We start from the raw sequence: 13,097 nt of genomic DNA on the forward strand, positions 1-13,097 counted from the left end.
CCTCGCTGCTTGCAGTGTATGCTGCTGAGGTCTCACAGCTGAGTCTCCAGGCCAGTGTTGGGCTACAAAGGCCCAGAACCCGTACCCCTGTCTGGATATGGAACGTCTTGGAAGGGCCACCCCAGTTTCAGAGCTCCTAGTAGGATGGGCTGGGGTCTTTATTATAACTGCATTGCAGTTTAATTCCTTCTCTGTCCATTTCTGCTTATCTTACAAGCGTGGATAAACTTCCTGCAGGCAGATCCCTGGGTCAAAGTCTGCTTCCTGGAGAATCTGACTGGGTAGAAATAATAACAAAAACGCTAAAAAAAACAAAAAAAAACAAAATGATACCAGCAAACACAAAATCCTCCCTACATGCTGGGAACTGCTCTAAGTGCTTTACATATATTGACTCATTGGTATACGTGTTTGCATTGGCTGAAAAGTGGCTATAATTCTGTGGCCTCTGAGCACTGCAGGGTGGAGACAAGAGGCAGATGAGGCTGGGACCAGGGAAGGGGAGTGAGGCTGGAGACAAGAGGACAAGCTAGATGTAGTTGGTGCTTATTGTTTGGCAGGAAGTGAGATACGATAATAGGATGGGTGACCCCAAGACAGAGGGGCAGCTTATAGGAGCAGGAATTGGGGACACACATTGGGTTCATCTGGCAGCGCGGTCTCCTCTCCGGAGACGGGTTGGCCACCCGGAAGGTTTTGGTGGCTCCCCCTTCTCTACTGCCTGGGCTGCCACCGACTTCCTCCACCTGGGCTGATTTCGTCCTTTTCGGCGGTTGAAAATTTGCAGACGGCCCCAAAGTTTTGCGGCCGTGCCCGCGGAGAGGAATTGCCCCACGTTCCCTAGGAGAGAGCGGAACGGAAGCGGAAGCTGCGACGCTGGCGCCGGCGGCTGGGCGGTGAGGAACGGAAGCGGAAGTGGCGGCGGCGCCGGCCTGGCCTGGCCTGGCTGAGGGGAGGCGGCGGGCGGGCGCGATGGCGGAGGCCGGGCCACAGGCGCCGCCGCCCCCGGGCACCCCGAGCCGGCACGAGAAGAGCTTGGGGCTTCTCACTACCAAGTTCGTGTCGCTTCTGCAGGAGGCCAAGGACGGCGTGCTTGACCTCAAGCTGGTGCGGTCCGGCCTGCGGGGCGGCAGAGGGGATGTTGGAATAGGCCTGGGCAGGTAGCGGGAACTCCTGGGGCGACCCAGCGGAGCCCTCGGAGAGCAAGCCGCCATCCGGGTGCTTTCTCCCAAGTGGGAGGTCGGGAGCTGTGTAGTTCGTTCGGCCGAGGCCACTGGGTGTCAGCCCTGTGCCAGGCTCAGGGTTGCAGGTGCTGGTCCTCGTGGCCCTCCCTGCCCGGGGAAAAGAGCATCGGAACGTCCGTGTAGTTTGTGCCGGGCCTCTTTCCACCCTGCGGTCCTGAGCTGCTGTGATGCCTGGGAGGAGGGCTGGGCCTGTCCACCCCCTTTCCAGCCCCCTCCGGGCCAAGTCTCCAGGTAGCTGAGGGTACACCTGAGAGTGGGGCTGAGCATCCTCCTCTCTGTTCTCTCTGCCAGGCAGCTGACACCCTAGCTGTGCGCCAGAAGCGGCGGATCTACGACATTACCAACGTGCTGGAAGGTATTGGGCTGATCGAGAAAAAATCCAAGAATAGCATCCAGTGGAAGTGAGTAGAGGCACCTGGGAGGGCAGTGGGATCTCCCATCCGGAAGTGTTGGGTGGGCGGTGGAGGGTGCAGGAGAGAGCAGGGTCCAGGGGACCCAGAGCTCCTGGCCGGCCTCCTCAGCCCCCCTCCCTGGGCTCAGGGGCGTGGGGCCTGGCTGTAACACCCGGGAGATTGCGGACAAGCTGATTGAGCTTAAGGCAGAGATCGAAGAGCTGCAGCAGCGAGAGCAAGAGCTGGATCAGCACAAGGTGTGGGTGCAGCAGAGCATCCGGAACGTCACAGAGGACGTGCAGAACAGCTGATATCCTCCTGGCAGCCCCTGCTCCTGGGGTGTGGGCGAGGGGCCCTCTAGTCCAGCTGGGTTTGCATTGTGGTGTCCTGGCTCTGTCCCTCTGGGGAGGATGGTCCTGCAGCTCCTGGCCGGGTCCCAGCCTCCTGCTTCCCTCTCAGAGCCCCTCTCCCACCAATCTTGGTCTGTGATCCTTCCCTTCTAGACCCCAGACCCCAGGACTTTCTCCGAGGGCTTGTATGTTAGACCTCTGCTGAAGAGCTGGGTCTTCTGTGTGGTCTGCCATCTGTCACCATAGGCAGGGCATCAGTCGTTCTCCTTAACCCCCACACCTTGGCCTACGTGACTCATGAGGACATCTGCAGATGCTTTGCTGGTGAGCAGAGCCTGAGTGGGGGGAGATGGGGTTGGGACTGGGCTGAGCCACAGCCCTGAGCAGTGGGTTCAGTATCTAAAGAGAGTTCTGTCTCTTAAGAGAGTTGCTGGGGCCTTCCCAAAGAGCAGTCAGGCAGGGTGAGTCCTGGCTGAGAGGATCACTGGGGCTCTATGGAGGCCAACCATACTGAGGGGATACAGGAATTCTGGGCTGGGTCTCTAGGTCAGTCCCCATCTGCATGGTGCCTTGGGTTTGGCTTCTCAGGTGTGAAGAGCAAACATAAGGGAAAGTGTGTGTGCGTGTGTGTGCGTGTACCTGTACGTGTACGTGCGCTCATGCATGCATGCTTGTATGCAGGGGGCCATGATGCCCGCTTCCAACCTGCAGTTCGTTCAGTTGCATTGTGGATACAGGAGCTGTTCCTCCTCTGTCTTTGATCCCCCAGACCCGTCCTGGGGAAGGGATGTTGGCCTTGGCCAGAACACCTATACCTAGGGAGCAGCCCTCAGTTGGGGAATGGGATACTCCTGGCCAGCAATGTTTTGTTCCACATGTTTAAATTCAGATTTTCTGGTTATTCACCCCTGGGGTCTTAGAAGGAGAAAAGCTTTAGTTTTCTGTCCCAGCCACTATGGGGATTGGGTGTCTAGCCCCTCAGAGACCGTGGTCTTCCTGCTCCAAGGAACAGGAACCCCCATTCCCAGCTCAGATTGAACCCCTGGGCCCTGACCCATCCCCCTTGTTATTCTAGGAGACACTCTTCTAGCCATCCGGGCTCCTTCTGGCACCAGCTTGGAGGTGCCCATCCCAGAGGTGGGTGCTCAGCTCAGGCAGGCGGGGTTGGCTGAGGGCGGGGGCTGGCTGTGGAGCCCGATAAGTCTCGGGTGGGGTGGGTAGGGGAGGCCTGAGGTTTCGGGTTATCTAGGAGAATGGGCAGCCTGGGGTGAGAGAGGGCACTGTGGCTCAGGGTCAGGCAGGAGCCAAGCCTGCTTCCAATTCCACCTGCCCCACACCTGCAGGGCCTCAATGGGCAGAAGAAGTACCAGATTCATTTGAAGAGTGTGAGTGGTCCCATCGAGGTGCTGCTGGTGAACAAGGAGGCATGGAGCTCACCGCCTGTGGCAGTGCCTGTGCCTCCACCTGAAGATCTGCTCCAGAGCCCATCTGCTCTCTCTACTCCTCCACCTCTACCCAAACCTGCTGTGGCCCTGCCCCAGGATGCCTCACACCCAAGCAGTCCCCAGGTCACCAGCACCACCACCATCTGTGCCCCTGCTAGCGTCGAAGCCCAAGGGATGGCCATTCCAGCAGCTGAGATCATAGGTGAGGCATGATGAGCATCTGGTGATGGGGTGATCTCGGGGGCCCAAGAGGCAATACATCTGTGTTGTGGGATGCTGTACTCAGAGCTGGAAGAGACCTTGTGGAGGTTGTCCTTTTCCTGACCCTCAGCTGGCCTCCCCTTGCTGTGACAAGGGAGCCTTTTTTCTTTTTAAAAAAAATATGTTTTTATTGATTTCAGAGAGAGGAAGGGAGAGGGAGAGAGAGGTAGAAACAAAGATGATGAGAATCACCGATCGGCTGCCTCCTGCATGCCCCCTACTGGGGATTGAGCCCACAACTCAGGCATGTGCCCTGACTGAGAATCGAACTGTGACCTCCTGGTTCATTGGTTGATGCTCAACCACTGAGCCACACTGGCGGGACAAGGAGAGCCTTTTTTAACAGGGAATCTCTGACTGTGTGAAGGGACATTAGTGGTGGCAGTTTCCCCACAGACCCACCTGTCTGACTTGCCTTGGCAGCCTCTGTGTTAGAGGCCTCATGCCCCTGTCTCCTGCAGTACCTCATTTCCAGATGACCTCTTCGGGGGTGACTGGCAGTGCCTGACTCTCCTTGGGCCTGGGAACCAGGGCTGTAGTCATCCTGGCTGTGGGTTCTAGCACAGCCATTTTCAATATTCCATTTCCTGCCCCAAGTGATGGGTTTGGGCCATGTGGTTGCAGTGAGTGGCGGCCCTGGATCTGATAGCAAGGACAGTGGTGAGCTCAGCTCACTCCCGCTGGGCCCGGCAGCACTGGACACCCGGCCACTGCAGTCATCTGCCCTGCTGGACAGCAGCAGTAGCAGTAGCAGCAGCAGCAGCAGCAGCAGCAGCAGCAGTTCATCTGGACCCAACCCTTCTACCTCCTTTGAGCCCATCAAAGTGGACCCCACAGGTGGTGAGTACTTGTCCCATCAGGAGCAAGGAGAATCCAGCCTGAGCCAGTTTTGGGTCAGAAACAGAATTTGGGCTAGAAACCCAGCTCTCCTATCTCCTCAGCCAGAGCTGGCCAGCATGAGGGCCAGCCCTTGCTGTCAACCCTGCCTAGACCAGAGCTCTGCCAACGAGAGTGCGGAGCTTGGCCTCCTTCTGGTGCGGTGCCCCTCTGTCCCCCTTATTGGTCTGACCCAGAACTCCCCGGCCCTCTCTCAAGCCCGGCCTGCCACCCTGGACTTAGGTCTCAAGAAGGCAGAGCACTCTCTTGGGGACGGGGCTGTGGTATGACCCTCAGGCTCCAAAGGTCGGCAGCCCCTTCCCTGGAGAGGCGATGTTATCTGCCTGGATTCCATCTCCATCCTGTGCCTGAGTGTTTGCTTTTTCCAGGACTCGTTCTCCTCAGCCCATAAACACCGCTCCCACTAAATGAGCATCCCTCTGAGTATCCCCCTCTCACCTTCCCTGTCTTCTCTCTGTCAGGACTCTGAAAAAGCCATCTCCACTCCACTTCATATGTTGGTCTCCCAGTCACCCTTCAGTTGCAGCAGTTAGGACCCCTGTACCCACCCCACACCCCATGCTCTTGATACCCACCCCCGACTGCCAGCTCCAGCGCATTTTGAGGCTCATGTGCCCTGCTGCTCTTTTGCTTCGTATTGATGCTTTTTTTCTCCTTTGGCTTTAATGATACCAGCTCTTGGCTCCTCTTACCGGCTTCCCTTCTGGCCTCTCCCTGGCGCTTCTTTAACCATTGACACTCCCGGGCCTCTATCCCATTCCACACCTGCAGAGGGCTAGGTGAGCCCCAGCCTCCGTCTTGCCTAGATCTTTTGCCTGAACTCCATGCTTGTGTCCACGTGCCTTCCTCTGCACATCCAATGGGCACTTCATTCCCATGTGTTCTCAACTAAAACTTGCTTTTCCAGTTCCAGCTCCTTCGACTCCTCACCTCGCATCACCTAAGTGAGTTCAATTCCAGATATCTCTTATATCCCCAACACTCAGGATCACTGCCAGCCACCTTTCTCGTAAATTCTTCAGCATCCTCCTCTTTACCTCAACCGACAAGGGTCTGTCTGAAACACAACCTGACTGGCATTCCTCTGTTTACAAAAGTACCTTTAATGGCTTCCTAAGGCCTGCTGGGTAAAACCAGAGCTCCTACACCTCGCCTATGACATCCCTGGTGATCAGCCAGCCGCGGCTCCTCCCAGCTTCATTTTCCTCTGCTTTGCATGTGCATCCTCCCGATGAGACTTTTGTAGCAGGGTTGTCACCCTGTAGCACCAGCCCCTGTTGAAGTGTCTGCCTCCTCTGCCAGGTAACCCTGCTCGGGTGTGCTGTCTGAGCCTGGCACCAAGGAAGTGCTCAGTAAGGGCAAGGATGGATAGGGCATTCTTCAGGCAGGATATCCTGCATCAGACAGGGTATCCTCCATCAGACAGGGTATCCTGCATCAGACAGGGTATCCTCCATCAGACAGGGTATCCTGCATCAGACAGCATATGCATGCTGGACCCAGAAAGGGAGTGGTGTGCTTGCCCTTCTGCAGCACTTCTGAGTTACAAGGGCGTACCAGTCACCTCCAGTGAGCCTTAGGTATCCTGGACTCCACACTGAAGAATTTGTCAGCAAGGGAGACCAACAGATAATGCCAGCCTGGCTTAGGGCAGGGCCTTCCTCTCTTCAGCTATGTGGAACCCCAGGGTGGGTGGTATAGGATCTGAGAAAGTTGGGGGCTAGAGTGGGACCTCTGTGCCCTTGAGCATGGCTTTCTTATCTTTCAGTTCTGGAACTCCCCAAAGAGCTGTCAGAAATTTTTGATCCCACACCAGGTAGGGCTGTGTTCCTCCTTGGGGCTGGGAACGGGGCACAGCTTATTGGGTCTTGCAGCTTCTGAGGAAGCTTGGGGACGGGGTTATGATTGGTACCTGGACATAGTGTAAAAGTTCCTGATGGGAGCAGACGGAGGTCCTCTTCATGGGCTTGGTGGGTGGAGAGGCAGGAGCCAGAATGTGAGTGAGGTCTCCCTCCTTCCCCAGAGTGCATGAGCTCGGAGCTACTGGAGGAGCTGATGTCCTCAGAAGGTGGGTGGCCCAGGAAGGTGGGCGGTGGGTGTGGGCAAGGGGTTGGGCGGCTGTTGTGGGGGGCCTTGGCCTTGACCTCAGGCCTCAGTCTGGTGCTCTCTGCAGTGTTTGCCCCCCTTCTCCGCCTTTCTCCGCCCCCCGGAGACCACGATTACATCTACAACCTGGATGAGAGTGAAGGCGTCTGTGACCTCTTTGATGTGCCTGTTCTCAACCTCTGACGGGGACATGCCCTATGTGGCTGGGACACAGACTGTCTAACCTGAGGGCTGCTTGGGGACCTCCTACATCTCAGCCGTACACACAGCTTGAGAGCACAGACTCCGGCTTCCCCAGCTTCCCCTCATGGCACAGTTCTGGCCACAGCTCCCACTCCTGCACTGACACCTGCATTGTGCTGGGAGAGCAGAAGGGGCTCAGCTCCCTCCATGGTGGAGCCAAAATATTTGCTTCTCCTTTTCTGGAGCCTTCCCCCACCTGTGTCCTCCCTGTGCCCCGCCCTGAGCCCAGGCTCTGCTGCCACCCAGTGTCACAGAGTGAGGAAACACATTCACTCCATAGGGCAGCTTGTCTAACCTCCCCCTTGCCCTGTTCCTGTCAGCTCTCCCCCTCCCAGGAGGGAAGCTGGGGTGGGGCTGGGCACTTGCCAGCACCACTCCTTGCCTCCTTCTCTTCTCTCCACCCCTTTACCCTAGAGCTCCTCCTGGACCTGTCCTGCCTCCCTTCTGCCTGGCCCTTAGCCCTGACCACCTGTAGGTGATGTTGGGGGAAGGGGGAGGGTGCTGACAGGAACAGAGGTCTCTAGCTAGGAATCTGGGCAGGTGAGTCCCTGAGGATTGACCCAGCCTCTCTACTCCCAATAGCCCCTCGTTTATTCATTTACCCTCATTTAGAGCCATTTGCAGAGATTTAGAAAGATTTGCAGTAACGAATGGATTCCTATATAAAGATTATTTTTATACTTTTTTTCAACAAAAGGAAAATGTAATATTTGTACAGTGTCCAAGTGAATAAAGATCGTGCCTAAGGCTATCTCTGGTCTGGTTTTTTTGGCCCTCTCCCTGGGACCGCTGGATGGGTGGTGGGACTGGGTGGGTCACCTTGCTGGGAAGGAGGTGTGGCGGAGCCAGCTGCCCGCCCTCCCTACTCCACCTGCCGCACCTTGGGGCGGGGCGGGGCCGCCTCTTCAGGGCGGGGCAGTCCCGGCGCCGGCCTCCCACCCTCGGACTCCAACCCGGAACTAGCCTCGGCTCCCTCGGGAAAGCCGGCGCCGGGCCTGGAGTGGGCGCCTGGGCAGTGAGTGCGGGCCACGGGCTTCAGGCCTTAGACAGGGGCGCCCTCATTGTCCCCAGGGGCCCAGACCCAGTGCGCCCTTGGCAGGAGGCGGCAAGGTGGAAGGTACAGGTGTCCCGCCCCGGCTGGACCATGGCGCCCCCTCGGGACGTGGTGAAGATCGCCGTTCAGAAGCGTGACGCCATCCCGCAGCTCATCCAGCTGGACCAGGTCACCCGGCCGGGCCGGCCAACATCACCCCACTGCCCACCTCTGGGTCGCCCCCTTCCCCCCGAAACAGCCCACCCTCCCCCGTCCCCAGGTTCTTCCCCACTCCTGGCCCCGTGAGTGACGCCTTCACTTGCAGGCAAAGCCCCTGGCCGCTGTGCTGAAGGAGGTGTGCGACGCGTGAGTGCGGGCCTGGCCGGCCAGCGGGTGGGGAAGGGCTGCGGGAGGGCCGCCGCTTTCCCGCCTCACTAAGCCTCCTCGCCCGCAGGTGGAGTCTGGCTCACTCTGAACGCTATGCCCTGCAGTTTGCTGATGGACACAGGAGATACATCACCGAGAATGTGAGCCCCTTCTCCCCTTTAGCCCCTTCTAACTCCTGATTCCTGACCTGATTCCTCACCCCTCATCCTCAGGGATCTCTCACTGAGTTCCAAATCCTCCCTCACTGACAACCCCAATTAACCCATCCTGAGAGCCCTTCTTGACTTCTCTCTCTTCTTTGTCTTCTCCAGAACCGCTCAGAGATCAAGAATGGCAGCATCCTGTGCCTCAGCACCGCCCCAGTAATGCCCCTCCTGGCCCCGCCCGCATTCCCTGCCCGGCTGGCTGCTGTGCCTCCTTCTGTTCCCCTGTGCCTCTCCCTGCCCCAGGTCCCGGGGCCCCAGTCACATCCCTGCAGTGCTCCACCTAGTGGACACCCCGGTCTCCACACCTCCAGTTCCCACTTCTTACCTCCACCCAGCCTCCTCACCTGAGCTTCTGCTTCTACCCCTGCCAGGACCTTGAGGCTGAGCAGCTGTTAGGTGTGCTGCAGAGCGGGAGTCGTGAAGGACGCCGGGAAGCCCTGCAGCACCTCGTCCTGCTGGCTCCAGACATGACCTTTGCCCAGGAGGTCATCAGCCGTGAAGGGCTTCAGAAGCTAGGCACCATCATTGAGGACGGGGATGAGTGAGCGTCGGGCTGTGGTGGGTGGTGGACATGGGGGGCTGGGGGTCCTGACTGGCCCTGCTCAGCCCCAGATATGCCCCCAGCCTAGGAGAGGAGCTGGCCCTCGCACTGCAGGCCTTCTTGGAGCTCATGGAGCACGGCGTGGTGTCCTGGGAGACGCTCAGTATCCCCTTTGTTAAGAAGGTGGGTGGGCTTTTCTAGGGACAGTGGGGTGGGGTTAGGATCTGGCCATGCATGCTGACAACCTCTACCCCTCTTACAGGTGATACGCTATGTGAACATGAACCTGATGGACGCATCTGTGCAGCCCCTGGCCCTCAGGCTGCTGGAGAGTGTGACCTTGAGCAGCCCTACTCTGGGCCAGGTGGTCAAGAGTGAGGTGCCACTGGACAGGCTGCTGGTACACCTACAGGTGTAAGTGTCTGGGGGTGGGGCACAGATGAAGGGAGTGGCGCCAGATGCTGGATGGCCGATTGAGTCCTCTTTTTGTCCCAGGATGAATCAGCAGCTGCAAACCAAGGCCATGGCACTGCTGACAGCCTTGCTGCAGGGGGCCAGCCCTGTGGACCGTCAGGTGGGTGTCCATCTGGTGGATGGATGAGGGGCAGGAGCTGGTGAGCACTGAGCTCTACTGCGGGCCTAGGGTGGGTGCTCGTGCTGAGGCTGCATCATCTAAGCCCCCTTCCCGCCCACTCGCAGCACATGCTTGACTACCTGTGGCAGAGAAACCTTCGCCAGTTCATCTATAAGGTAGGAAGCCCTGGCCAGGCAGGCCCACCCACTCCTCCTCCCCCAGTGAGCCCACGCTTACTCCCCTGGACTCGCTGTCCTCCAGAGCATCATCCATAGCGCAGCACCACTGGGCGACGAGATGGCTCACCACTTGTACGTGCTGCAGTCCCTTACACTGGGGTTGCTGGAGCAGCGCATGCGGACACCACTGGACCCCTACAGCCAGGTGGGTGCCTTTGGGATACAGAGGCTGGGGGCAGCCGGAGCTTGGCCTTGAATCTGTGATCGTGACCACCCCCAAATAATGACCCTCAGGAGCAGCGGGAGCAGCTGCAGGCCCTGCGCCAGGCTGCCTTTGAGCTGGAAGGGGAGTCTCCCAGTGCCGGGCTGAGTGCCGACCGGCGCCGTTCCCTCTGTGCCCGGGAGTTCCGCAAACTGGGCTTCACCGTGAGTGACCCCTGCCTCAACCCCGGGCTGCCGTTGTTCCAGAGGACGGGGGCCCTTCCTCAGCTGCCTGTCCTCGTCCCCCAGAACAGCAACCCCGCTCAGGACCTGGAGCGTGTGCCCCCCGGCCTGCTGGCCCTGGACAACATGCTCTACTTCTCCAAACACGCACCCAGTGCCTACAGCCGGGTCAGTGTTGGGGTGTGGGCAGAGCGGGATGCCTGCCTGTGATGGGTCCCCAGGGACTTAGCTGTGACTCTCTGCTCCTTTCTCTGCTCCCACCACCCCAGTTTGTGTTGGAGAACAGTAGTCGTGAGGACAAGCATGAGTGCCCCTTTGCCCGGAGCAGCATCCAGCTGACGGTGCTGCTGTGTGAGCTGCTCCGTGTCGGGGAGCCCTGTGAGTGGGATTGGGCAGTGTGTCCGGGAACGGGGGACGGAAGGGCAGAGAGGGCCAGGGGCTTCACATACTTCCTCCCTGAGCCCCTCCTGCCCCCCTGCTCCAGGCTCCGAAACGGCCCAGGACTTTTCACCCATGTTCTTCAGCCAAGACCAGAGCTTCCATGAGCTCTTCTGTGTGAGCATTCAGCTTCTGAATAAGACCTGGAAGGAGATGCGGGCCACACAGGAGGACTTTGACAAGGTGGGTGGGTGGGAGCTGGAGGCCTGGGCCAGGGCAGGGGGCTATGCAGGGTCGGGGTCCAGAGCTCAGACCCTGAACTGAGCCTGGGGTGGCCCCAGGTCATGCAAGTGGTCCGGGAGCAGCTGGCCCGTACGCTGGCCCTAAAGCCCAGCTCCCTGGAGCTCTTCCGAACCAAGGTGAACGCACTCACTTACGCGGAGGTGCTGCGACTGCGCCAGACGGAGCGGCTGCATCAGGAGGTCACGCTCGCCCCTCCCATACTGTGAGTGGGTGGGGATGGGTCCCAGTCCTAGCCCCCCTTTCCCTGGTACCCCATGGGCCTGTCCCAGGTCAGTTTCGGTCAGCAACCCCCCCCACCCCCCCCCAGGGAGCTTCGGGAGAAGCTGAAGCCAGAGCTCATGAGCCTGATCCGCCAGCAGCGTCTGCTCCGCCTCTGCGAGGGCACACTCTTCCGCAAGATCAGCAGCCGGAGACGCCAGGGTTGTTGAGGGGGCAGCGGGCAGAGAGGGTTTGGCCTGGGTCAGGGCCCCTCTGCTCACTCCTTCCCTCTTCCCCTTGCTGCCCATAGACAAGCTGTGGTTCTGCTGCCTGTCCCCCAACCACAAAGTGCTGCAGTATGGGGACGTGGAGGACGGTGCCAGTCCACCTGCCCCCGAGAGCCTCCCAGAACAGCGTAAGGAGGGCAGGGACAGGGACAGGACACCTGCTCTCCCAGACCTCCCCATGCCCCGGGACGCCTGGGGCCCCGGTGGTCAACCCAGTCTTCTTCCCGCAGTCCCAGTGGCTGACCTCAGGGCACTGCTGACCGGCAAGGACTGCCCCCACGTCCGGGAGAAAGGCTCACTGAAGCAGAACAAGGTGAGGGCAGGGGCCTGGGCTCCTTCCCACTTGCCCTGCCCTGCCCCCTGCTCAGTGCTCATGGCTCCCTTCCTCCCAGGACCTCTGTGAGTTGGCTTTCTCAGTCAGCTATGACCACGGGGAGGAGGAGGCGTACCTCAACTTCATCGCCCCCTCCAAACAGGAGGTGAGTGTCGGGCAGGCTGAGCTGAATTGGGCAGATGGGCCAGGGAAGAGGCTGGCAGGTCCTCATGGAGCCGTCCCCGCCCCCAGTTCCACCTGTGGACAGATGGGCTGAGCACCCTGCTGGGCAGTCCCATGGGCAGTGAGCAGACACGGCTGGACTTGGAGCAGCTGCTGACCATGGAGACCAAGCTGCGCTTGTTGGAGCTGGAGAACGTGCCCATCCCTGAGCAGCCACCTCCCATCCCCCCGCCCCCCACCAATTTCAACTTCTGCTATGACTGCAGTGTCACTGAACCTTGACAGGTTGGCCGAGGGCCACAGCTGCTGCCACTGTGGTGGCCGTGAAGGGTGGAGTGTGCAGCAGTGCAGACACCCTGGCCAGCAGAGGCTGCAGCAGGAATAAAGTCTGCTTGGCTCCTGGGTATGTGTCGAGCCAGCTGTGAACTCTGTGGGCCAAGCCTGCCTTCAAACTCGGTTGGTGCAGGAGATGTGGGCATGAGGCCAGGGCCACAGCTTGGGGCCACAAACCTGGGCAGCTACAGTTGAGGGGCTTGTCCTTCCTCAGGATGAGTCCTCAGCCTCCCTCAGTGCTGGGCCTGCAGACAGGGATGGCCTGTGTTTGGGAGGCACCAACCAAGAGAGTGCGGGTGCTACCAGCCAGGTGAGGGAGGAGGCACGGCCCCAAGTGGAGGCCTTCCTGGGCAGCATTCACAGGGGCCTAATGTGGGAGCCACGTTTCCAGAGGCCTCTGAGAGTCTGAGCTCAGTCCTCAACCTTGCTTGGCTGCCCCGTGTCCTTTGTGGGACTTGGAGAACCTCTGGTGGGAGCAGGACAGGAGAGATGTGAAGCTGGGCCTGCCTTGTGTTGAAGGGCAGATGTAAGATTCCAAAAGACATCCCCCAGTGGTGGGAGGATATTCTGACAAGAAGGAGTTCAGTGCAGGAAGCCTGCATTCTGATTAAAACCCACTGCAGGAGGGTGGGATGGGCACAGGAAGGCCAGAGCTCCTGGGATCAGAGGTGGCTGGGGGATTGGGCCCAGCTGGAGGTCACGCCAGGAGGCTCTGGTCATGGACCTCCAGCCTCTGAGGCCAAGAGGAGCAGCCCTGCCCACAGGACAGACTGAAAGCGTCACCATCCACTGACCTCCTC

The 13,097-nt window shown here is 59.3% G+C and overlaps 2 protein-coding genes across 4 annotated transcripts; both read left to right on the forward strand.

Moving 5' to 3' along the window:
• Positions 1-948: 948 nt before the first annotated feature.
• Positions 949-7,689, forward strand: E2F4 (E2F transcription factor 4). Of its 3 annotated transcripts, none has more exons than XM_081107499.1 (10): positions 949-1,107; positions 1,536-1,645; positions 1,785-1,946; positions 2,267-2,310; positions 3,062-3,123; positions 3,330-3,633; positions 4,317-4,532; positions 6,358-6,405; positions 6,613-6,657; positions 6,746-7,689. In XM_081107499.1, exons 1-10 carry the CDS (start codon positions 973-975, stop codon positions 6,916-6,918), a joined length of 1,299 nt encoding a protein of 432 aa, XP_080963625.1. In that variant the 5' UTR covers positions 949-972; the 3' UTR covers positions 6,919-7,689. The 3 variants fall into 3 exon arrangements, with proteins under 3 accessions (XP_080963625.1, XP_080963626.1, XP_080963627.1); XM_081107500.1 differs by having other exon boundaries at positions 954-1,107; positions 6,763-7,689; XM_081107501.1 differs by lacking the exon at positions 6,613-6,657 and having other exon boundaries at positions 959-1,107; positions 6,763-7,689.
• A 198-nt stretch (positions 7,690-7,887) lies between these two features.
• Positions 7,888-12,395, forward strand: ELMO3 (engulfment and cell motility 3). The gene is made up of 20 exons (XM_081107506.1): positions 7,888-8,160; positions 8,297-8,337; positions 8,426-8,498; positions 8,670-8,720; positions 8,936-9,105; positions 9,189-9,288; positions 9,368-9,519; positions 9,601-9,679; positions 9,805-9,855; positions 9,941-10,063; positions 10,153-10,284; positions 10,369-10,470; positions 10,572-10,680; positions 10,787-10,923; positions 11,022-11,185; positions 11,291-11,403; positions 11,492-11,596; positions 11,699-11,781; positions 11,861-11,947; positions 12,034-12,395. The coding sequence occupies exons 1-20, from the start codon at positions 8,083-8,085 to the stop codon at positions 12,244-12,246; spliced, it is 2,163 nt and encodes a 720-aa protein (XP_080963632.1). The 5' UTR covers positions 7,888-8,082; the 3' UTR covers positions 12,247-12,395.
• Positions 12,396-13,097: the final 702 nt, after the last annotated feature.

Source organism: Myotis nattereri (assembly GCF_964212035.1).
Source record: "Myotis nattereri genome assembly, chromosome: 15".
In the NCBI taxonomy this organism is placed as follows: domain Eukaryota; kingdom Metazoa; phylum Chordata; class Mammalia; order Chiroptera; family Vespertilionidae; genus Myotis; species Myotis nattereri.

Bases quoted from the DNA above. Each gene is read 5' to 3' on its own strand.
- E2F4 (XM_081107499.1), top strand. From the start codon at position 973: ATGGCGGAGGCCGGGCCACAGGCGCCGCCGCCCCCGGGCACCCCGAGC. The intron at 1,108-1,535 runs GTGCGGTCCGGC...TCTCTCTGCCAG, and splicing joins GCGTGCTTGACCTCAAGCTG to GCAGCTGACACCCTAGCTGT. The intron at 4,533-6,357 runs GTGAGTACTTGT...CTTATCTTTCAG, and splicing joins CAAAGTGGACCCCACAGGTG to TTCTGGAACTCCCCAAAGAG.
- ELMO3 (XM_081107506.1), top strand. From the start codon at position 8,083: ATGGCGCCCCCTCGGGACGTGGTGAAGATCGCCGTTCAGAAGCGTGAC. The intron at 8,499-8,669 runs GTGAGCCCCTTC...TGTCTTCTCCAG, and splicing joins GGAGATACATCACCGAGAAT to AACCGCTCAGAGATCAAGAA. The intron at 8,721-8,935 runs GTAATGCCCCTC...TACCCCTGCCAG, and splicing joins TGTGCCTCAGCACCGCCCCA to GACCTTGAGGCTGAGCAGCT.